The sequence below is a fragment of the Typopeltis vanoorti genome, chromosome 9, assembly GCF_054136105.1.
Source record: "Typopeltis vanoorti isolate ZY-2024b chromosome 9, IOZ_Tvanoo_1.0, whole genome shotgun sequence".
Taxonomy (NCBI): Eukaryota; Metazoa; Arthropoda; class Arachnida; order Uropygi; family Thelyphonidae; genus Typopeltis; species Typopeltis vanoorti.
In genome coordinates this window covers 51,463,160-51,489,825 of record NC_143557.1, presented here as the reverse complement: position 1 = coordinate 51,489,825, position 26,666 = coordinate 51,463,160, and the positions used below count along the sequence as shown (strand labels likewise).

The 26,666-nt window shown below is 36.4% G+C and overlaps 1 protein-coding gene across 1 annotated transcript in view; it reads right to left on the bottom strand.

Moving 5' to 3' along the window:
• LOC150103039 (putative pyridoxal-dependent decarboxylase domain-containing protein 2) overlaps positions 1-26,666 on the bottom strand; it is a 468,473-nt gene that overhangs the window by 262,724 nt on the left and 179,083 nt on the right. The window contains exons 10-11 of the mRNA XM_090397610.1: positions 22,575-22,727; positions 17,626-17,676 (exon numbers count right to left, since the gene is read on the bottom strand). Coding sequence (XP_090253736.1) covers positions 17,626-17,676; positions 22,575-22,727 — 204 coding nt within the window. The remainder of the gene's footprint in view (positions 1-17,625; positions 17,677-22,574; positions 22,728-26,666) is intronic.

Sequence of the window (26,666 nt, the reverse complement as noted above, 5' to 3'; positions counted from 1 at the left end):
TTATTCATCTGTATGAGATTGGTGAAAAAGGAAAACTGATAGCCTTTGGCTATATGATGATATAAAAGAGCTGAGGCCTTTTTTCTATCTATCATGCTGCTTTCTGTCTTTCTTTCTCCTAATATTATCAGGCTCTCTTGCACCCCTATACTAACTACTCTAGGCCTATGATTAGCACCCCTTTACCTTTTCACCTAAATAAAGGTCAAAACCGGTTGGGTAGTGACCCCTCACATAACACTTAGCATTATACATGTCTGGTGTGTTGCCTAGTTAGGATAATGTATAGGGATCATTAATGGTATGTTGGCAGAGCTATGCGAGTAAAAAGGAGTTTGTGAATGTCTGAGATGCATTTGAAGGAAAGATGGAAATGTACCAAAGTGAAGGATTGCATTTGAGTGGATTGGGTGCAAAGTCAGAGATTACTGCTGCAAGGAGGAACAATGAGTGATGTAAGAGGTGAAGCAAAGGATCAGGAGAGAGGAACTGGTGAGACTGAAATGATTGTAAATAAGAATGATAGTACTAAGTGATAATTATAGAACGAGAATGCAATATGGACAGGGAAAAGGGGGGGGTATTAGGTTGGAAGGGGAGACAGTATAATAAGACTGGACACCATATTTAGTAGTGAACGTGTGCATGAGGATGGTCAGTAGGGGTGTAATGGGGTATAGTTAGTTGAGTCTGTAGAGATAGATAGGGTAAGCAGTGATAAAGGGAATTGGGAAGGGTTAGGGGTGGGACAATCACAACCTACAAGTAGCATGGGCAGGACTCGTTATAAGATCTAAAAGTGAACTGCTGATTTTATTTTTAAATGCCAGGAGCATAGAAATAAGAGTGCTGAAATTGTTCCATTGATTGAGTTTTGTTAGAATAAGTGAAACACAGTTGGATAAGGATAATATCCTGACAGTAATAGAAATTAAGGGTATGATGTTTTTCTGTGAAGAGTAAAAGGATAAAAAGGAAGGGAAGTGCTGCTATTGATCATAGCAGACAAATTACATTTACACAAAGTGGAAATGTAAGATGTAAATAGCGGCAACGGTTTTGAGTCAGTATGGTGTGAGATGGAGGTTCAAAGAAGAGGTATTTAGCTGGATGTTACTATAGGCCAGGGAACGTGGAGGGGAGGCTGATAAAGATATGTAAAAGCAACTTGGGTCAGTGAACAAGGGAAGGCTGATTATTATTATGGGTAGCTTAAATTATGGTGATATAGAATGGAATTAAGAGATAGCATTTGGGAATAAGGAAAATGAATTTCTCGAGTTCCTGAGAGGCAACTATCTCAGGTGTTATGTAAATGAAGGCACACAAGAATCAAAAGTTTTAAATCTGATCATTTCATCACAGGATATGATTCTGAGTGGTGTTTTGCACTTTCCTCCAGTAGGTGAGAGTCATCATGTAGGGTGTGGCTGGCCATATGAAGACTCTGTGAGGAAAGGATATATGGGGAATTACACTGCTGGCAAGTATGAAAAGCTTAGGAGACAACTTGGAGCTACAGAATGGAATGAGGTGTTAAATGGGAGGGAGATGAATGCTATGTGGGAACTGACCAAGTTAATTAACACTGACATCTGTAGATGCCATATGGTCACTCCTATACCTCATAGAGTTTTAGGTGTGAAGCCTTCCTACAAATGGTAGCGTCACAGATGCCCTTTCCACATAGAGATAGTTGCAAACAACCATGCAAATGGCGGGATTCAAACCCACAGCCTCTTGGCTGGAGAGCAGATATGCTAATCACTTGGCCAACCAGGCCAGTGGAACTGACCAAAACATGTTTAAAAACATCGATGTGCAAATGCATTCCAAAGTGTCAAATGGATGAATAAAGGGATTGAGCATGAAATTTTGAAGAAGAGGATATTATGGAGGCAATACAAGATGAATAATGGTAGCAATCAATTGCATGAGGAATATATAAAGCAGGCCAGGAAGGTGACTCATTTGGTAAGAACAGCAAAACTGTATGAACAGAAATTAGCAAATCATCATGGTCAGATGATGTTAAAGGATAAAAATGGTAGCATGATAACTACTGCAGAGTAGTTATCATGCTACCATTAACATGAGGTATTTGGTGAACAATTTATAAGGGTATTGACTTAATTGTGAGTCAGCAGGAGGTATATGAGGAAATATTATTATTATTATTATTATTATTATTATTTTTTTTTTATTATTATTATTATTATTACGGGTATCTCCATGGAGTCAGTAGACTCATCGCGGGAGACCCAAACTAGCAAAACAATATCTGTCATATCTCTTCTTGAATTCATTTACAGACGAAGAGCTCACAACTAAGTCAGGCAATGAATTCCACTCATTCACCACCCTCCAGGCAAAAAACCTTGTTCTGACACCTTTGTTAACCACACTCTTCTTTAATTTCCAGAGATGACCTCTTGTTCTTCCATCACTATCACACAGCTGAAACATTTCCCCTGCATCAATCCTATAAAAACCTTTTAGTAATTTGAATGTTTCTATCATATCCCCTCTTCTTTGCCTATCAACCAATCTCTGCAATCCACAAGCTCTCAATCTATCAATGTAGGGAGTATTTTTTATATCACTCACCAACTTGGTCACTCTTCTCTGAACCCTCTCCACAGCCTCCTGATCTCCAAGGAATCCAGGTGACCAGACCTGAGCACAGCAATCCAAATGTGGAAGTATCAATGCTTTATAAAGGGGAATAATAACCTCTTTATCTCTAGATGTCAGTGTGTTCCTCAACAACCAAGTAATCCTATGTGCAATCTTGGACACCTTAGCAATGTGTCCTCTGAACTTCATCTCCCTATCTACCAATACCCCTAAGTCCCTAGCCTCATCAATCTCTTGGAGTACCTTTCCATCGATGTAGTACACAGCTGGTAATCTTTTAATCCCAAAATGCATGACTTTACACTTTTCCACATTGAACTGACATCCATTTTCTTTTGCCCATTTTACCAGCTTATTTAAATCCTCCTGCAAACTTTCAACATCAGCTTGATTTTTTATTGCACTACACAACTTTGCATCATCAGCAAACAACTGAATATCTCCCTTTAAGCCGTTTCCTATATCATTTATATACAAATTAAACAACATTGGCCCAAGCACAGAGCCCTGAGGTACACCACTGGTCACCTGCCTCATTCTGGACTCGGCTCCTCCATACACCACCTTATGGTATCTCTCCCTGAGCCATTCTCCTATCCATATCACCAATTTAATATCCATTCCCATCTGCTCCAATTTGCATAACAGTGTTCTATGGGGTATCCTGTCAAAAGCCTTAGCAAAATCCAGAAGTACCACTGTGTAGCCAGTTCCTTTGTCCAACTCGGATGTTATTCTATTATGAATAGTTAATAGATTGCTAAGGCAGGATCTACCTTTAACAAAACCATGTTGGCCTCTATAGAGTATCATATCCTGATCCACCCATTCTTGAATTTTGTCTTTAACCAATTTTTCCAATACTTTTACCACTACTCCTGAGATGGTGATTGGTCTGTAATTCAATACCGCAGTTTTAGAGCCACCCTTATGCAAAGGAACCACTTTGCCTAACTTCCACTCCCTAGGGACCATACCAGAGTTCAAACTTAAATTAAATATCCAGGTAAGAGGGGTTGACAATTCATTTGCACATTCACGCAACACCCGAGCTCATATTCCATCTAAGCCTACCGCAGTGTTTGCATTTAAGTTTTGCAATATATTTAATACCTCTGATTCTTTAGCTTCAATTCTCACATTAGGTTATTGCTATAGGTATAGAGATATCCTCACTTGGGTGATAGACTTTTGAGAAGTGATCACACAGTAACTCGACTATTACATCTGATTTTGTCACCTCAATACCATCAGCACCCACTAAGGTTATCCTTCCGAAGTCATTCTTCCTCTTACTTGCCACATAGCGGAAGAACTCTTTGGGATTACCCTTGATCTCTTTGGCTAAGGTCTTCTCATAATCTGATTTAGCTTTTCTTACTATGCTGGTAACCTTCCTAGCTTGAGCCTTGTACTGCTCATGGGTGTCCTGATCGCCCTTCTCCTTGTAAATTCTCCATAACATTTTCTTTTTTTGCAGTTCAAGCTTGATACTACTGCTCATCCATCTAATGCCTGCCTTGTTTGACCTCCTGACCATAGGGACACAATCTGATATTGCTTTCCTCAGATACCCGCTGATTTTATCCCAAGCACTGCTAACATCTTTCCCTTGCAATATGTTTTGCCATGGGATGGCTGCAAGCTCACTCCGAAGCTTGTTATAATTGCCTAACCTGTAGTTCCGTACATACCCCTTCTTAATAGAAAAATCCACAGATTTTGCAACCTCCCAAGTCAATACCACATGATCGCTTTCACCAACTGGAGGTAACGAGGACACCTTACTTATGCATATAACCAGGTCCAACACTCTCACACCACGTGTCCCTTCAGTTACGTGCTGTTTCAAGTAATTATCTCGTAGCAGATGTATGAACTCCATTTCCTTTTTGCTACGTGATATTTCCTCCTTCCAATTGATATCACCATAATTAAAATCCCCCATAATAATCACTAAGCCTTCACTCATTGCACTAAGTTGCTGATGCATGAATTCAATATCTTCCCCCGTACTCCCTGGCCTATAGCAGCATCCAACTGTATATTTGGTTGCGTTGGTCACTATTTCGCACCAGACTGCCTCAAATGAACTCTCATTCACATGTCTATCATCATGATATACTACTTTCTTTGGCTGCAACACATCAGCTATCATCAACAGTACTCCTCCTCCTGTTCTATCTTCTCTATCCTCCCTGAAAATACTGTACCCTTCACATTCAATTCCAGTGACCACATCTTCTGCTGACAGCCAAGTTTCACTAATGCCTACAACTTTTGGTGAGATTTCACTGACTAATGCCAAAAATTCTTCTCTCTTATTTCGAATGCTTCTAGCATTGGTATACAAAAATTGCAGATTCCCTCTAGATCTTGTACCGGCTTTAGAACTGATATATAAGTCACTAACTACCGTAGTCCTATGCCGATTTTTATCCCCTCTCTTCTGCAATTTATTCTGCCTATAAGGATCAATAAATACACAATCAGTGCTAAAGTTTCTCTCTCTTACACTCAACCTTTTCAATATTAGTTTCCCTGCCCAATAACTTCAACCTGTTCAGAAAACAATAACTCCTTCAATCGCTTATGTCCTTCCATATTAAGATGCAGTCCATCTCTAGCATACAACTGCCTTTTTCCTTCAAACACACTCCAAACATCAACAAACTCCAGACCTCTTTTTCTGCACATTCTTGCAATCATATCATTCATTATCATTGCTCGTCTACTTAACTCATAATTGTCAAAACGAGGCAGCACGCACACTATTCTCCCATTGACACTTTTCCTCTTCACAATATCTAATAATGTTCTTAAATCTTTTCCTACCCGATTTATACTACCTCTCAGGTCATTCGTACCCACCATAACTATCATCTTGTCTGTTTCATGCCCTCTCTTTATCGCTAAAGCCACTCTTTCTATTGTCCCATCAGCCCAGCACTCCTCATGCATACCACTCTCCATACCCTTAATCATAGAATCACCATATATTTTACCACTCTTAACTTCATTCAAGTCCACACTCATGGACTCATTCTCTACACTATTCAGCATGACTCTCCCAGCTTCATTACTCAACTCTCTATTACTTACCCCCCCCACTCTCACTACATCTCATTTCTTCTAGGCCACTTGTGGTTTTATTATGTTGACTCCCAATCACTCCCATACTATTTATTACTGAATCATTCAAAGACTCACCCATATGTAACCCTGTTCTAGTTACTTCAGCTAAAGTAATCTCTATAGTCCTAATTTCTCTGTTTAACACATTAAACTCAGCTTTAACTTCCAGAATCTCCTTACCGATCACTTCCACTTCCTCATGAAGAAGATGAAGGTCATTTTTCATTTTCATAAACTCCCGCCGAAGTTCTTCCGCTACGGTCCCGATGTCTGCTTCCATTCCTAAACGCTCCAGCCTATCCCGACACTTCTCACATACGTCGACATTTTCTTTCTTCTCATTTTGCCAGACCGACCACAGATCCTTCACATTTTTCGGTGCATACATGTAGCAGTTTCCGCAACGCATCCATTGCGAAAAATCTAACGCTGAGCCAGCCTTTCGTGTAGTAGTAGAAGTCCTGCGCGCCGCTGACGTACGTTTCTTGTTGGACGCCATCTTTACACGTTGTTATAGTGAAACAAACGGCAGTGAAAACACAATATATACAACACAGTTCTAAACAATAATACCACTGAAGGACACTTGTTTCTAACCGATGCACAATTGCAGCATAATTTGTGACAAAAAGCCACACTATATTTAACTTTAAAAACACGTTTTCTAGACTAGCTAAACTCGACCGCCACATTTACCAAGGACACTAGCGCCACCTCAATAAATAAATAAATAAAAAATAATAAATAAATAAGACTGATGTCAATAATTGATGCCAATGTTACTGCCAATTCCAGATAATTGGCAGTAGCATTGGCATAATAACCTGTTTGATAAGACAACAGCACAGGTTCCAATAGAGAGGAGAGACGGTAAAACTGTTCTAATGCATGAAGGTGGTGACATGGCTGTGGCTACAAATTATAGGCCAATCTATATATATATCTATAGTTGTGGTTAAGGTACTGGAGAGAATGATGACAACTAGGATACAGAAATTGGTTGATAACAGCAGTATTGTCTGCAGTTGTCAGCATGTGTTTGTTATAGGGTGATCATATTCATAAATAACTTATGTATTATGACAAAGTGACAAATATCTTGTAAAAGGGAGATGCATATACAGAGTGGAATATTGGTGAGTGGAATACACTGTCTGAGTATGTTGTGGATGTGGACACAATGAATCAGTTTAACTCCAACCGGCCATGACGTCTATAGATGTCCAGCTAAATCTGGATACGATTCTGTAACACCCATTGAATAACATGGATAAGAAGTGCAATTTGGTCTCACTATTTCATCCACCTTGGCCGGTAGAGAGGTTAAGGAACAGTTGAATGAGCATAGTGTACTCAACATGAATCTCTGACTCCTTGGTCAGCTATTAATAATAATAAACACTAAACTAGCTGTATACATACTAATGTTCTAACTAGTTTAAACTTATGGATCTGAGATCTGGGTTATGAATACAATATTTGATCAAAGACTGGAGATTACAGATATCTGACACAAATTAGGAGAGTGAATACACGGCATCAGTGGCAGTATCATATTAAAAAGGAGGATATTAGAAAAGAATTTGACACTGTCAGCATTCAAAAAAGTGTGAGGAGAGCTAATCTTTTTTGTCAGTCTAGTTGGCCGTGGGGTTAGCGTACCTGCTCTCCAAACAACAGGTTGCTAGTTTGAATCCCGCTACAGGCATGGATGTTTGTGAATGTCTTTAGGTGGGAGATGAATCTCATCGTCTGATGTGAGACAGTCACAAACATCCAAGCCTGTAGCAGGTTGAAGTGGTTTGATAAAGTACCATGCTTGGTCTCTAGAGCAGGGTTTCCAGACTGCAAAAATAAATTTAAAAAATTACAAATATATATATATATATACACATAAAATTGATTAAAAAAAATGGAAACAGAAAAATTCTCAGTCCACTCACAGTACATTGTAGTATGTGTATATATATATATTTATATATATAGGTTTACTAATAACCTTTTGTAGGAGGGAAACACAAAAATATCTGAGCTTTAGACACCATTTTTTCTATAAAACTCATATAGTGGCAATTTCTATAGTGTGCACCTACTTTATAGGACATATTATATAGCTATTTTTATTAATTGCAAGTGACGCCATAGATAAGTGCAGGATGAATACGACAAATCCACAATTTTTCAATAGGGAATGCATCTCGAGAATGTATTTTGTCCAGTAATTTATAAAACATAAAACTTGATTATGTGACTGAGTCAGGTCTACTGATTACATATAACTTGAGCTGTCCATGAATAAATTACTGAGTTTATGATTATACTCTGTAGTATTTTTCAGAATGAATTTACCTTTATCAGCTGTAATGATGACAAGTGTAGTCTTGCAGCATGTAAAACAAACGATCTGCACTTTTCTACAAAAGGTATATTCAACAGAAAAGGTTTTGCTTTGTATAGAATCTGAGCGACTTGAAACCTTAATTTGTTTGCTTCATCAATGCATAATTCTTGGATTACATTTTCTGCACATAGCATAATTTCTAAATAATGCATCTGATAAGAGAATAAAGCAAAATATTGACTCTAAGGCACTAAAATTCATTGTGTGTAAAATTTATAATAACCACTTGTTATGAAGACAGGTAATGGTTGAATGTGGTGGTGGCTTCTTTGCTCTAACAATTCAAACTACCAAATTAATGTATATCTGCATTTCAAGTAAGCCAGTATATGAGTGAGGTTAATAAAATTCTAGAGATTAAACCGAAATGCTCCTAACTAAGACTGTTTTTTAAGAGAAACCATCCTATAGTTGATTGTATTGACTTTCTCATGTAACATCTCGATAAAGATCTTTCAAATCTTCTTTGAAACATGAATGGCTATGCTAATACTTATTTTAAAAATAGCAATGACTTCACAGATAAAATTAAAGATTTGTTTGCTGGAAAATGAAACAATGATTTCTTTTGATGTCTACTCCCTGTTCACTAACATTCTTCATTTCTTACAAGAGAATATGAGTTGAATTCTGCCATCAATGCAGACTACAATGCATGACAAGTTGTAAAAGCACTGATATGCAATTGTAAGGAAACAGCCATGGGCAGACCAATTTCACCAGATTTGGCTAACTATCTAGTCTAGCCATAAATACTGTTACAACTTGAACGGCACAGACCAGTATATCATTTACTGCTTTCAACACATACAAATCACATGTATAATGCATAAGCTTTTAATCTACTAGTATATAATTTACTGCTTTCAGCACATACAAACCACATGTGCATATAGCGCACTTAATGTTCGAAATGCCCCCCCCCCCTTACCTTCTCACACACCCAAAGTCTGAGGCCACATATCAATTGTGGCACACACAACATACAAGGGAAATGCTACCACTGCTCACTCCAAATCCATCTTCAGGCTGGAGATACTCAAATGCTCTTTCTTGCAGACCTGACCACAATTTGAAGTCCAATGGATTAAGATCAGGACTTTCAGATGGCCAAACCAAAGGTGATATGTGGTCAAGCACATTTGCCTCGTCTTGTGTGCAGAAGCTGAGTCCTCCTGAAAGGTACAATGCCTACCATGAAACAAGATACTGTTCGGGGGCCATACCATAGGTTCCAACATGGTATCTTGATCCATTTTGGCTGACGTTTTTACCTCTTTCTCACAGAAATACAACTTGAATACTCCCCCCCCCCACACACACACTAAACTATCACCGAGATGGGTGATGGCCTCTGAATCCTGGGAACTATGGCAAGTGCTGTGCGACCAACCATCCAGGGAACACACCTGATCATTTTGATAGTTAAACGACTCTCCAATGGTGAAAATCTCATGTGAAGAGGATATCTCTGTGTCTGTTGTTTCGTGCACTGCCAGAGAAATGACTTTGATTTTATCACCCACTGCCACATAAGCTGTGGTTAGGAAGTGTCCAGTAAAATGACAATAGGTTTCACCCACAAGTTATCATTTAGCACATGCGACATTATTCTCTATGAAATGTTCATCTCTCACAACATCACTTTCTGCATTCTCACAGAATTACGGCAAAGGCATGTCTTCACAGACCTCATAAACTGTTAAATCCTAATGCAGCATGGTTGACCCTGTTCTTTGGTGGTGGTGGTGGGATATACATTCTGTATCATTATAACAGTTAATAGTCTGATACACAAACATCCTACTGATCCCAAGTGTTTTTATCATGTTGAAAATAACAGGCTGCATTCCATCCTTGTGAAGTGCTATTACAGCTACACAGTTCTCTTAACTCCCCACTGTATGTTAACTCATACAGCTAAACAACTCTCTCTCTACTGATAAACACACAAATGTTGCACACAGCACCACTAACAGAACCTGGCTTGCACAATTCTGTGGGTAGTGAGGCAGTGTGCAGAAGTTGTAACACTCTTTATGGCAAGACCATTTTATGGAACATCTGCAAAGCTAACTTAGTGCCAATGTTCCTCAACTTCCTACTTGGCTTTGCTTTGTAGATATCTTTACAATTTTCACACTTAGAGAGAATTACTATGGCTTCTGGATAAAATAAATTTTGATATGTATTCCTGTATCAAATTCACTAATGAATGTGAATTTAACAAGTATTCCCTTTTCTAGATACTTTATCTGTGTTGCTACAAGCGGTATTCAAATTTTTGGTTCACTGCAAAAACCTTTATTGCCATATACATCCTCACACCATCATCCGTCAGACAAGTATTACCAAAACTTCTATACAATGGGCTTACTCCATCTGTTCTTCTGATTCTTTCTGTTAAAAGAAATTAAAAAAACCATGAAAACCATGGATATAAACCAAACTACTATCTGGAAAACTGATAGTAATTGCTGTGTAGTTCTGTAGAAGCAAATGCCTTGACATACGTTTTGAGAGTTTATTTTACACTTCGTTAGACTATAACAAATTTAGTTTAATCCTTTATCCAAGTGTGAGCAAACAAAGTTTGCAGCTGAAAATATCTTCAGGACTGGGGTAAGGTAGTAACAACACCGGGCAACTCGTAGCAAAGGTGGACCAAGCAAACATCACTTCTATCTACGTATCTCCCATAATGCAAAACACATCTCCTTGCTTGTCTCCCACTGAAGAGACCTTTATTGAGGTCTCTTCAGTGGGAGCCTCAATAAAGGTCGAAACTAGTCTGGGTAGTGGTCCTTCCCTTAATGCCCCTGCGGATATGTCTAATGTTATAATAGCATAACATTATACATATCCGCAAGGAGATGTATTTTGCATTATGAGAGATACTTAGATAGAAGTGATGTTAGCTTGGTCCACCTTTGCTACAAGTTGCCCGGTGTTGTACTACCTTACCCCAGTCCTGAAGATATTTTCAGGTGCAAACTTTGTTTGCTCACACTTGGATAAAGGATTAAACTAAATTTATTATAGTCTAACCAAGTGTAAAATAAACTTTCAACATCTTTCTCTAAATCCAGAGTAATTTAATAAAAAGGTGGCACACCCTTTAGCAACTCCTACAGGTATAGATGACCTCGCCATTGCTTCTGCCTGGTATCTCCACTTCTGGGCCTGGCTCCCACTCAAGAGACCTCATTAAAGGTTGAAACTAGTCTGGGTAGTGGCCCTTCCCTTAATGCATAACATTATACATATCTGCAAGAAGACACATTTTGCATTATGGGAGATACTCAGAAGTGATGTTAGCTTGGTCCACCTTTGCTATGAGTTGCCCGGTGTTGTACTACCTTACCTCAGTCCTGAAGATATTTTCAGGTGCAAACTTTGTTTGCTCACACTTGGATGAAGGATTAAACTAAATTTATCATGACATAAGTTTGATTCTACTTGCCAACTAAGGGAACTTTTTCTAGGGCTTTATTTTTTTTTAGCTGGTTCCCAAGTTAGTCAATCTCTGGCACAGGCAAGTAGGGTTGCCTATTGGAAACTCAGCTTATTAATCATGCAACTCAAGAAACTGGACTACAGAACTCACACTATTTCAGGCAATAATTCATGTTAGAGATAATGAAATGGTGACAGATGTCTACCATACTCTTCTCCTATGGATGCTTTTGAAAATGAAACATAGCCTTGGTCCAGCAGTTAGTGACTGGTTAAGGTGGAATTGCTGCTCTGTAGTCTTAAAAAAGTTACACATACTTCCCCTTCTCCTTCAAAGAATAACAGGAATTAATTTTATTTCAGCAGATTTATCCCTCACCAGACTACAACCAGATGTAAAAAAAGTTTCCATATCATACCTTGAAGGAACAACAGAATAAATAGCATAAGTATATTCTATGAACTACCTTCAAACCAGTTTGGAAACTGTATTCTTTTAAATCAACTAACAAGGAAAAATCACTACTTCTCTCTTTCCTGGTGTCTACCAAGTATGCTATTTGTGTCAACTTTGTTATTCTGGACAGTCATGCTGTTTTGCTGAGATTACAATTCAAAAACATCAGGGCTTAGCAAATTTCTGAATATTAGTATAGACTTTCTTCTCATGCCAATGACATTAGACACAGAGGTTTTTGTTTTGTTTTGTTTTTTTAAATCAATGTGAGACTCTGCACTGCTGTCAACTTAAACTTGCCTGTTCCTTGAAACTTGCAAAACTTTATGATACTACAAATTTCAACTATTCTGATTGCATGTCCATCTCAAAGCTTTAGAATGTAGTACTAATTATTTGTTCATGTATGTTATTATTATTGCTATTATTATTATTTTGATAACCCCCATGGAGTCAATACTCATCACAGAAGGCTCACCCAACCAGCAACATGGTTATCATAATGAACTTTGAAGTTCTTTACACCTCCTGCATTTACAATGCACCCCAGCAATGCATTCCACTCACTAACAACTCTGTGTAAAAAATCTACTCCTCATCACCCTTCTTCACCACATCTTTATATAACTTTGAGGGAGGGCCTCGTGTTCTTCCTATCTTAATATCCCTCTTTTTATAATTCCTTCTGTATTAATCTTCAAATTAGTTAAGGGATAGAATCCCTTAACTAATTTGAAGGTCTCTATCATATCTCCTCTTTCCCTCCTATCCACCAACCTCTGTAATTCACATTCCCTCAAACGTTGCATCTCAGGACCCTCTCTATCATAATGAAAACTAAAAGCTAGGTGACCATATTTGAGCATAATACATATGTGGTCTGACCAATGCCTTATATAGAGGCACTACTACCTCCTTATCCCTACATGTCAATGTACTTTTTATCAGCAATATCAATGTATCAATTTTTTTCAACATATCTTTTTAGCAGCAATATGATGTGCAGTCTTTGCAACACTGGTGATGTATCCTCAGAACTTCAGTCCACTGTCTACCATCACTCCAAGATCCTGAATCTCATTCTCTTCCTGAAGTGCAGCTCCACCAATACATTACACAGCTTATATCTCTGTATCCCATTATATATATATTTTTTTTTTTCGTAATAATGAATGAATTATACAATCCTCTAGGTAAATTACAAATCTAACCATTGTTTTATTATTCTTCAGTTTACTCAACTGTGATCAAAATACAAGTAAGAATAAACATGATACATAACTTATTGATTGTTATCAACAGATTTTCTCTTCTCAAACAAGGAAGAAATATTATAGGAGTTAATAAATTCTATTATTCTCTAAATGCATTACCTGTTATTTAACAACAACATAAATCATTTTCTACAATTTTGCAATGCCTATGGTTTGCTTCTTATTGTCAAATTCCTTTACTTTTAATCCAATAATATTTGCATATTTGAATGTAGTACACATCTGAAAATTGTTCAACTTATTTCGTTTAAAAACTTGAGTACATTTCCCAGCCACACTTCCAGTGCATACTTCTAACTTGCTCATTACTGGGTAGTGAATACATCCAATTTATCAATCTCTGTACACTCTTCTTTCTGGGACTAACCTAATGACATCACTATCTACAAGATCATAATCAATAAGATTTATGTTTTGTGCATATTTTCTCCAAATGAATTAACACACATTTTTATGCAAAAACAGTGTTAATAATGACTATTCCATGTCTTGAACAGAAATGTTGTAAGTATGTAACAGTATTATTATTAGTAGTAGTAGTGTGATCTTCCCATTGTTCATATTTTTTCCACAATATTTCACATTTTCTATTCATTTCCTACTGTGTAGGTTTCAAATAAGAACCAGCTTTTCTTTTTTATCAGTTGTTATCCTAATAACGAAAAAAATTACACTACTAATTAAATGCTAGAAGAATCTGTAGTCTCCATGACTAATTTTCTGTTTTGAAATCTGCCAACATCACTACTGGAAACTGACTCCCATTCAAGAAGTTTATCTTGATGTTTTGTGCTTAATATTACAGCTACTCCCTCATTACTCTGATCACTAGTACCTCAATAATTTGTCACATACTTATTGATTAAACCTGCTTTTGTCTACTTAGTATCAGTGATACCAATTACGTCAACATATCTAATTCCTCTGCTACCTCCACTTCTTTTGCAACACTGCTTCTTAAACCTTCTTCCAATTCTGTTTAAGATAGTTCCAGTCAATGACTTTTCACTGTTTACACAAGTTCCCCAAAAAAGCAGGGACTTTATATAACCAGAGAAGCATAGCAAGTGAATGATGTACTATCAAAGTGTATATGTAGTTTCTGCCAATGTAAAATACAATTTGTTTAGATAGGTCTCAAATTCTCAGCCCATCCTTGTTCATTCTGCATGAAAATGGATAGTACACAATTTGCTGAATCATAGGTGAGGACTGGACACCAGGTTAAAAGTCCTAAGAAGTTTTCTGCATTTCTTATAAGCTATATAGAGTCAATCCTCAGTTATCTAGATTTAATTAATCCTTAAATGACAAATAATTTTCATTATCTCCTAATGTGCAAATGATATAATTTACATTGCTTATACAAGTAAAAAATGTAAACTTATTGATCAGGATTTCACTGTTCATTAATATTGTTAAATGATCTCTGTGGAATTATAAGATTATGCATCATGGGAAATGTAACCTTTATTTCTATATCCACAGGAAAACAAAGCTACCAGGTTTGCACACAGCAGAGTGGATGTGGTCTGCTCAAAGCTTTATACAAGTAAGAGCAAGTCATTTTCACCATCACAGCAGCTATCTTCTGGGTCACCAACATTATAATATGACCTTAAAATAACACCCTGTCCTCTATCACAATACCCACTTACCTCAATTAAAGAAATGAAATATTAAAGGAAATAAATCTCTTTACATGTATTAACTGTTATTCACCTTACAGATATATATATATATATATATATATATATATATATCCCTTATTACTTCCTCCACTTGTTCTAGCATATTCCTTTCCAATACAATATGCATCTCTCCATCTTTCTATTCCCCACTGCAAAACTGTAATTAACTGCAATAAAATGATATCTCAATTTATCTATCCACATTAATCACATTTCTGATAACTTTTCCTTGCTTTGCATCATCAACAAAAGAATTGAAAGACTCAGACCATTTACATTATCATTATGTGACACCTCCAGGGAGTCCAAAGACTCATCGAGGGAGGGCACCTACTCTGTCTCCACCACTCAAATCCACCAACTACAATAAACTGCAATGACACCAACGGCATCTATAGCCCATTACCACCACTAGTATTTCCACAGACAATCACAAACATCCAATACCACGGTGGGATTCAAACCCGCAGGCTTTTGGCTGGAGAGCGGATACACTAACCACTCGGCCAACTACAAATTACAATTGTAAAATTATAACATTGCAAATTACAAATGCGACATTTGTAATTTGCAATTATAAAAAATAAACTTTTGCAATGTTTCACTGACTACTGACTAAAACTTCATCAGGAAAATGAATATACTACAGAATATAAAAGAACTTGAACTGCATTTGTCCTGAAACATTAATAACATTAATGACATGCGAGATCTGACATATAAAGTGTAAAACAGTTATTCTTGTGCAAGATTTTAGATGGTTAGATTGACAGGTTACACAAATTTATAAGACTTCCAGATGTCATGAAACCTTAGTTCCTTTTTAAGCTAACATATGGTCATATCACTTCAGAGAATTCCTTAAACGTCCTTAAAAAAAGAGATTGTCTTACAAGTAAGGCACCAAAGCAGAAGACAATCCATTTCATTCATTGGGTTCTGAGGAAATGTGTGCAGTGAAGCTATCTTTATCTTTCCTTTTAATATTCAATGTTGCCCTGGTTGGTTTTTTTTTTTTTTTTTTTTTTTTTTTTTTTTTTTTTTTTATGAATTTCGAAATTTCTTCCAGATGTAAATGGAATCCAGAAGTAAATGGAATCATGTATACTGCATGATGTGAAAATCACCAAAAGACAGTGTTCCTTTTTGAACACTGTCTTTTGGTCAAAACAGAAAATTTTGTGGGATGTGAACAGGCTTAAAAGCAGTTCTAAATATGACATGTTTTTAAAACTGTGTTATATCTTGAAACTCTGCTGATGTAGAATGAGGAAATAATACCTTTATAACCTGTAGAATATAAAAGTGACCTTAATGGACACATGTTCTCTAAATATTATGAAACATTTGCTCAACATTTCATCCTTAACAATATTTTTTAAGGATATTTAAGGAATCCTCTGAAGTGCTATGATTATGGCACTTTAAACAGAAGCCAGGTTCACATTTCAACTAGCATAAACAACCTAGTTTATGTGAAATACAATTTCAAATATTCCAGCTGCCAGAAAATTGTTTTAGCATCTCAGTATTTTGAAGCAAAAATTCCTAACATATATAAAGGATACATTTAGATGTTTAAGTCAACATACAATAAGCTCTCACTATAACAAACACCGTTACACAAACTCATTACAACGAACTACGAAAATTCTCTCTCTCTCTCGACAAAACCTCCACAGTCATTATGCTATGCTAAAAGGAAATTCACTATATCAGACAATCTGCTATAATACACTATTTTTGTGGTACCTAGAAGTTTGCTATAGTGAGAGTCCACAGTACTAAGTAAAAATAAATAAATAATAATATATAATAATATACACATATATATAATAAATAATAATAATAATAATAGCTTGCTCCACCTTTGCAACGAGTTGCCCTGCCATTGCACTACCAGGTGTTGGCTTATGCTTGGATTCGCCGAACTTTATATAGTTTCTATATTCAGCATGAAACTCTTAGATTAGATTTCTATCTTTGATTTCCTTATTCGGCTTTGAAATAATGTGGGATTTAATATCCCTTAATTTAAATAATTCTGTAGATATATTATAAACTTGGATGATGTTTCCATTGGCAAAACCTTAAGGCACTGATGATTCATCATATTCAATTTTATTCAAATTACCAGAACTGGTATTTGCAAATTTATTCAAAACATCTATATGTGTTAGTACATTTATGACTCAAAAAAACTATGCAAGAGTATTTTTAATCCTCTAACATTTATTGTCTAATGATCAGCATATAATGATAGTTAACCCTTACTATAACCACCTCTTATACACCTAAGAAAAAGTAAGTTGCAGATCTGCAATAGAGAATTTACTTTAGAGTAGCATCCATTTATGGTATTTTGTCAGGGATTTTCTGGCTATTTATTATGTGTGCTTACTAAGTTTACTACATAGACAGGATATAGGATATAGTTAGGATATGTTGCAGCATATATTTTAAAATAAATTATTCTAAAGAAACAAAATGTGCATGAAGTTAATTCTAAAGAAGCAAAAGCTTCTCTAGCATTAGAAATGTATTAATATCTTAAACATATAAAGTAAAACTTACTATTAATAAAATCTGTGTAAATCCCTCAAGTTTTTCTAGCAAATAGTCACTCTAAAAAAAAAAAAAGTCATATAAGATCTGATGTAAATAAAAAGCAGCAAATATACAACAACATAAATTAATTAGAAAATATCACTATCAAAGTTAATTTCTTTAAATACTATTTCTAATATAAGACAATAGGAGTAGCATAGCAGAGAATAACACAGAGTAAAAGAAATTAAGTAGTAAAAGAAAAAACTAAGTAGTGCAAGACTACCAGGATCCCCCCTTTCTGGATGTCCACGGTTGCAATGTAAAATATGGTAGTATGGCATTTGATCCCAATGATGGTGATCTGGAAGAGAGGATAGTAAAAAAAAAAAAAAAAAAATCAGGAGTAGTAGACCAAAAAATACAAGAAAAAGAATAGAAAGATAGTAAGGATGAAACGGACAAGTACCATCATTGGAAAGTCCTCTCCAATCACAAGCAGGTACCTCATATTGAGGGGTGAAGCAAATGAGGATGGAAATGATCTGATAATATGGATTAATATAGATAAAGGGTGGCTGATGGACAGAGACCAAAGAGTAGTATATGGGGGAATGGAATTCAGGAGGATGGTGAGTAGCATTACTACGGGGCTCAGTACTTAGACCACTGCTATTTAATTTTTGCATCAATGACATTGGAAATGATTTATTTTCATCTTGATTTACTATTACTCAATCCAATTTCTCCTTTGCTGAAATTCTCACCTTGATGTGGTGAAGTGGCTTTTGTGCTTTGAGGATGTATTAAACTATGCAGCAATAGTGCATTCTATCATCACGGCCTACAAGTAGATACTGAGGACCAGAATAAGAGGAATGCCAATGATGTGAGGGTAGTACTCCAGAGGAGCAGCTTGCCAACAATGTCTGCTACTCCTTGGGGTAGAGAGCTGACTATAGAGCTTGCTTGGTCATTCAGACATATTTTGAAGCCGAGTAGTATAGGCTGGGTACGAACGAGTTAGGCAACTTATCCTTTTGGACAGCAAGAGTGATAACATCAACAATGACATTTCACGGGTATAGTAAATGAGCAACTGATTCCCAAGCTGATTCACTACAGTGGGAGAAAAGACAACTTCTTTCTCTCTCCCCTCCCGCAGCAAAATAAAATAAATAAATCGACCGATCCTGACCCAGCTATCCAGGACTGTGTCATATCAAAGGAGAGGACAAAGTAGTGCAAGACTACAAGGATACCCCTTTCTGGATGTCCACGGCTGCAATGTAAAACATGGTAGTATGGCATTTGATTCCAAAGATGGCGATCTGGAAGAGAGGATAGCAAAAAAAAAAAAACTCAGGAGTATAGAGCTAAGAATACAAGAAAAAGCATAGAAAAATAGTAAGGATGAAAAGAACAAGTACCATCACTGGGAAGTCCTCTCCAATTATAAACAGGTATCTCATATTCAGGGTGAAGCAAATGAGGATGGAAATGAACTGATAATATGGATTAATATAGATAAAGGGTGGCTGATGGACAGAGACCAAAGAGTAGTATAATGGGGGAATGTACATAGTTTTTATAAATATATATATATGTACAGGTATCCCTTGCTTAATGTGGTTTTGCTTAAAGCAGGATTTGATTAACGAGGCGAAATTAATTGCAGCAATCCCTTGATATACGCGGCAAGAGTTTTGATTATTGCGCTTTTAACCCTGTGGAGCTCGCAGCTGATCTGACAGATACATGCAAAATGTTTAATATAAATATTCTTACACAATTCAGCGCATAGCTTGAAGGTCATGAGTAGTTGTGCATTCATATGTTACAAATGATATTCTGCATTGTTTTTTGCTGTCAGTTTAGTTTAACGTGTGTGATATATGACAGTAAATTGTATCCGAAAGATATACCGCAACCTCCGATGTCAGTATAGTATGGTTTAGTTTTTTTTTTTTTTTTTATTCTTTGTTCAATATTTCTAGATTGTAACTGAAAATAAATAAACCATGTATTACTGAAATAGAGAGCCAAAGGTTTATTTATCATACATGTCCTCTAGGAGATTTGCTTTACATTATGGAAAATACTAAGGAAAGTGATCTGGAGCTTACTCCAACTTTACTACAAGTTGCCCATAAGGTTGCTTATGCTTGCATCTGCTGAAACTTTTAGTTTCTATATATTCGGCACGAAACTCTTGTAGTTTCTATATTCAGTTATGAAATAATGTTGGATTCAATATCCACTTAATTTGTACCATCATGTATTATATTTGCAGTGCTTTTTCTTTATGTTTTATTGCTTGTTTGCAGAGGTCTGGAGAGTCATTTTGCTTGTTATCGTAGAATTTATGCCGATATGAAAAAAACTAAAACTGTTCAAACGACTCTTGGTAACTTCTTTTGATTAAAAAATTGCAGTAAATAATGTAGGTACAAGTATTTATTAAACATTTACTTTGCATTCATTTTTTATCTTTCCTAAAAGAGTACCACATAAAACGAATTATTAATACAGTAATCGATCATGGACAAATTGTAATTTTTACCATTGATTATTATATTTGATTAACGCGATTTTGATATTCGCGGTAACATCGAGGGATTAATTAACCGCGTTAATCTAGGGATACCTATATATATGACAGTAAATTGACATATTTATAAATATATACATAGTAGTATATGGGGGAACCAGCAAATAACTGAATATTTTCCTTCAAATCATTTCTTGTATGCCTTCTCCTCTGTGTACTCCTCTTTGGTAGTATATGTCCATTTGCTGCCCTCATATCCATGTTCCTGTCATTATTATAAAAAGTGAGTTAATTACTAAATCATGATCTGTCCTTCAGAAAGTGATATTGCTCTATAATAGAGGTTCTCAACCTATGGTACAGTAATTTTTCCACTTACCCCTTGGGGGTAAGTGGGAAAATATTTTGGGGATGTGCCGTGAGAGCTCAAAAGTCGCTAGATCTAGTAACAAAGTCACTAAGTTCGCAACACTGATACTGATTAATCTGTGAGAACTGAGTGTTGCTTTAAAAAATAAAAATAGGAACAGGCTGGATGCTGAAGATGACTTGCGACTCTACCTTAGCAAGATAACCCCAACCACTGATGAACTGCGTTGTCTGTGCGGTTAGCCGAGTTATGCATTCCGCAACCACATGCGTGGGAAAGGAGTATCCTGTGTTTGATTCTCATAGCTGACGTGAGGAGCAATGGATCTTTCTCAAACATAGCCAAGTTAGCCGGTCTTGGGCGTGGACTGCAGGGTTTTCCTCCCCAGTTTATCTTGGGTTTTTTCTCCTGCAAAGCAGGCAAACCGGTCTTAAGAACACAACACTTCACAGACAATTACACATGGTTGAGCATGGGGGGGGGTAACAACCCCACCTCGTAGTGAGTTATGAAACTCAAAAATGGGAGGCCAAGGCCCTACATGGGGCTGCAGTGCCAAAGAAGAAGAAGAATTGATGAACTGTGCAAGCATAAACAAGCACAACCATATCACTGATTACCCAGTAAAATGTTTATAATTTTATAAGAGTTAAATTGTTTGTCACACTGTGTTTATTGATATATGTAATTTATGAATACAAAATTTAGTGTGTGTGTGTGTGTGTGTGTTTTATTTTTTCCCCATTGTTATACAATAACTATAGTTTAATCTATCTATACAAGAGGTAGCCAGTTACACACAGATTTCCTTGGGGGGGGGGGGGAATATGTGAAGCATAAAAGGTTGAGAACTACTGCTCTATAGTATCAAATTTTTATCCACTTACTTCTTGCCTAACTTTTCCAATAAATTTGCCATCCCTCTTGAGATACTGATTGGTCTATAATTTGTCACCACTCTCTTGGAACTTCATCTAAAAAACTATTTTGTCCTCTTTCTGATCCCTTTGGACCTTACTAAATCTGAGACTTAAACAGCCTGGTCAGAAGTACTGACAATTCCCTTGCACACTTTCAATAATAAGCATCCCATAACTAGATTCTCATTAAGATTCTGCAATATCAGCACTTCTAAATCATCTACTTCTATTCCTATGAATTCCTTTCACACCTGTCCCTGCAACATTTCTGCCTGGATAGCATACCCTCGCAAAGGGATCACTCATTAATTAACCATTTCATCTGCTTCTGTCACCTCCCTTCCATCAATATTTAATAGTATTATTTTCCAATAATCATTCTTTCTTTTACTTGCTGCATGGCAAAAAAAAAAAATAATAATAAAAACTTTAGGATTTCCTTTGGCCTGCTCAGCTAACTTCCTCTCATAATCTGCTTTTGCTTTCCTTATGCTAGTCACCATCTTGCATGTACCTTCTCATAAGTTACTGACTGATCCCCCTTTCTCCTTATATATTGCTGCTTTTTTTTTTTTGCAGGTTCTTTTTAATGATGCTAGTTATCCATCTAACTCCTGCAAGTTTCTACTCCTGACCCTGGGCAAACAGGCTGATACTGCTTTTTTCACACTCTTCTTGACTCTCTCCCAGGAACTAATAACATCTTTTTTCTTGCAGTTTCTTATGAAAACAGCACTCCTTTTCTTAACTGAAAATTCCAAACATTTGGCACCCTCCCAAGATTGCATGATCACATCCCCTAGCAAAAGCAATGTAGTTAGTTATAAAAAATTTCATTCCAAGACCACATCAAGCACTCTTCATCACACTGTTTCAATTAATTATATCTTAGAAACTGTTTCATTTACTTCCCTCCATGTAATCATTCCTCCTTCCAATTTATGCCCATGTAATTGAAGTCACAATAATAACTGTTCAGCCTACACTCAGTGTGTTAATTTGCCAATGGTGAGAAATCACTAGATGAAAAATCAATATTCTATTTTTTAGTGTAAATAATTATATTTTAATTCATATGATAACTATACAAATGCTAGTAGTTATATCTATATGAAATACTTCATAAATGTCGTACCAATTCAAAACAGTGATGTATCCTTTGAATAACACCCTCATGTCCTAAAGTTTGTAGCACTACCCAAAGGGGTAAAAAATTTAAATAGCCATGTAGAGTAAAACTTAATCCAGCGGCATGAACAAGAGCTGCTTCGGCAGACCTATATAATGTCTTTAAAAGATTGTAATTAAGGAAATCTAATACCAGAAAGAAACCAATTAGTAAACAATTTCTATATATTAACAAATCAATTCAGCTGCAGAACTCAATGCATAATATAGAAATACAAACATAGTAAATTATTATTTATTCATCACAGAAATATTAAATATTTTGGAAAGAATAACTCAATCCATCTTTGATAAAACAAGGACTCCAGGCAAGCTAGATTAAAGGTGACAAACAATCAGCTTACCATAATAAGTTTAGTTTAATCCTTTATCCAAATGTGAGCAAACAAAGTTTGCGCCTGAAAGTATCTTCAGGACTGGGGTAAGGTAGTAACAACACCGGGCAACTCGTAGCAAAGGTGGACTGAGCTAACATCACTTCTATCTAAGTATCTCCCATAATGCAAAACACATATCTGCAAGGAGATGTGCTTTGCATTATGGGAGATACTGAGATAGGAGTGATGAGGGCTTTCTCCACCTTTGCAACGAGTTGCCCGGTGTTGTACTACCTTACCCGAGTCCTGAAGATGCTTTCAGGCACAAACTTTGTTTGCTCACACTTGGATAAAGGATTAAACTAAACTTATTATAGTCTAACCAAGTGAAAAATAAACTCTAAACATCTTTCTCTGAATCCGGAGTAATTTAATAATAAGGTTGTACACCCTTTGGCAATTCCTATAGGTTGAGATGACCTCTCATTGCTTCTGCCATATCTCCACTACTGGGCCTGGTTCCCACTGACAAGACCTCAATAAAGGTCGAAACTGGTATGGGTAGTGGCCCTTGCCTTAATGCATAGCATTACACATATCTGCTGAGATAGAAGTGATGAGGACTTTCTCCACCTTTGCAACGAGTTGCCCTGTGTTGTACTACTTTACCCCAGTCCTGAAGATACTTTCAGGCACAAACCTTGTTTGCTTACACTTGGATAAAGGATTAATCTAAACTTATTATAGTCTAACCAAGTGAAAAATAAACTCTCAATCAGCTTACCATCTTAGTCAACTGTTCAAGATGTATGACAGAAAGGAATCATACAGAATGTCACTTAATGCATGAAAACTAGTATTAAAAAAAAAAAAGTGAAAACAAAGAAAATAAAAACTAATTATAGCAACATAAGATCAGAATTTCCTGCACTTTCAGTATGGATATCCCATCATTCCCATTCAAATTAGGGCAATGTAATAAAGTCTCACAGCTCTTCTTGAATAAGCATTCATATCTAAAACAGCTTACACAGACAAGTTTTGTATCTTTCCATAGGATGCTATGTATGTGAAGCTGAGCTAGATTAAACATTATCAATTCATGATGGAGTTAGTTTTGGTGTTCACTAATCCTTCATCTCAACGGAGCAGTCAGTTTGCTCAAAAGAAAGAAGGGCTGATAACAATCCAGTTAAGAAAGTAGCAGTAGTTTGTCCTTGGTGGCAAAAAAAAAAAAAAACATTTGTTACAAGGTAAGGTCAGCCAAAACAAATATACAGAATATGAACTCTTTCAATGTAGGCTGCACAGGAAAAAGGCTTGTCATCAGTGAAATCTGCATTAAGGCATAATAAGGAGCACCTGTCATAAAGCAGTATCAAAGGAACAATGCTATAGAGTTTTTATGATGCTAAAATTTCTAAAAAGACTAATGAACTAAGTTTTTATGTCTTACATAAAAAAGCATAAAAGTATCTTTTAGTTAAGGTTTGATTTTCAGTATACAGAACCAGAGTGCCTGGAGAAAGTTTGAGTGAGGCAGCCTGTCTTAAGAAAGGTAATTTTCCAAGATTTTCTTCCTTAGTATTCATATTTAATACAGGAAGGGAAGGGAGGGGTGAAAATTGATTTTTACAGGAGACATTCAATTGAATTCTGAATAATACCAAATGGCAAAAACAACAAAACATTGTCAACAAAAATATCCCTTTTGGTTCTAGCTAAAGTTGTATCTCTGAAAAGTCTTGTAATCTAAGCAACAGCAGGCAAGAGGATGAAAGAGAGCTTTTCCTGATAGTGCCTTCAATGTGTTTGTAGATCTTGTTCTTTCAACTGAAATAATTAGAGTGTATAACAAAGTCAAAGTTATCAATGATATCATAAGCAAAGGCTTGGGATAAATGAAGAGTGTCATCAAAAGGGTGTGTGTGGTAAAGACAGACAACATCAAACTTGGTTTCAAATCTGTAAAATAATATGTTCTTGATTCTGTTAAATTGGCCTATATGAAACTTAGCAGCTGTAATAAGATTATTGTAAGTTCACAGATAGGTGCATTAAGATAATTAATCACAGCTCTCAAAGGGCAGCTATCTTTTTTGGAATTTAAGACCACAAAAACTACATGGGACATTAACAGGCTGATGACAAGCAATATAGAGTGTTTCCCAGTCAATTCAACCCCACCTTCTGTGGCATGGCCAATTTCTATACATGGGGCTCTCTGGTAAAGCAAGTATTGCCACCTTAAAAGTATACCTTCCAACAGAAGGAAATACTGCGATCGCTTGGTGGTGGATCACTTTGGTGTGGATTGGTATTGCCATGTTTCATTTCTAGAGTATGATCTCCAGTTTCTGTTCCCCTCTCTTCTTCTTATATGCAGTACAGGTAGAACTTGCTATGCATGTTCTCCAAACCAAAATTATCTGCCTTCTGTATTCAATGATACCACAGTAAAGTGGTTTTCACAGGCTAGATAGTGCATGAGACAGAACCTGTTGCTAACACTTTGGGAGAGAGGCATCCTGATCAGCTGGTGAATAATCACACTGCTTGCTACTTCCTCTGACATGCATGGATTTGGGTTTGAACATTTCCTGTGGAAGAGTTGTGTCCACAGGTCACACATGCCTTTATTCTATAAGTCTCCCAATAATCTACTAATATGAAGACATCAAAAAAATGTAGTGTTAATAAGGTTAAAAAAACTCTCACAAAAATCAACAAAAAATTTCAAAAATATAACAAAATATACCTCAAAAATTCAAATAAAATAACTCCCTATAATAAAAATCTTCTACTCAAGGCTAAACTTTCCATGGGGGGGGGCACGCTTTTTGCCAACACTGATATCCTATGCCAAAAGTTATCAGATCTGGAATCTCCAAGACCTGGAATCCTTTATATAATCTGCATTGGCTCAAGATTTACTTGCCTTATTTTGTTGCCTTCATCTGCTGCCTTGACTACTCTCTAAATTGTGGTAAGTAAACTGACCTTTGATTATCTATTTCTGAAATCTGATGATATACAGTCTAATCACCCAAATAGTGAGATAATCTTTGGTGGAGAATTCAGCATCACAATTCTAAGTGGCTCCCCTTTTCTAACTTCAGAGACCAATTTGGAATTCTCCTCCACTGTTTTCTTATTAATAATGATCTAATGTAAATTTTTAACCTGCCTACCAGAATAAACCTCATCATTATCCCCATTTGGACTGTTTCTTAACCAGTTCTACCACCAATGCACTGATGACATCAGCTGTCCTCATGGCAACTCTGGCCATAGCTTTTGTCCATGTTTCTTTTTCCACAAACCATTCTTCTAGACCAGTGGTTCCCAACCTTTTACCACGTGTACCCGTTTTAAACCCATTTCTATAAATTGTACTCCTTGTTTTTAAAATAGCTGTTTCAAACTTAACATTTATTGTTCCATAACTAATGTTTTGCATTTTGTTTACTTTACTTGTTTTTCCGAAATTACTGATTATTTTTTGTGCACCCCTGAACGGCCCAGCACGTACCCCCGGTTGGGAACCAATGTTCTAGACCAGGGGTGGCCAACCTATGGCACATGTGCCAAAAGTGGTGCATTGCATGATTAGAAGTGGCGCACTGAACCCCAGAGAAAAATTTTAAAAAATGTTGTATATGATTTTTATATATGTATATATAAACACACAATTAACCTACCACTCAATTCTAGAGTGCGCA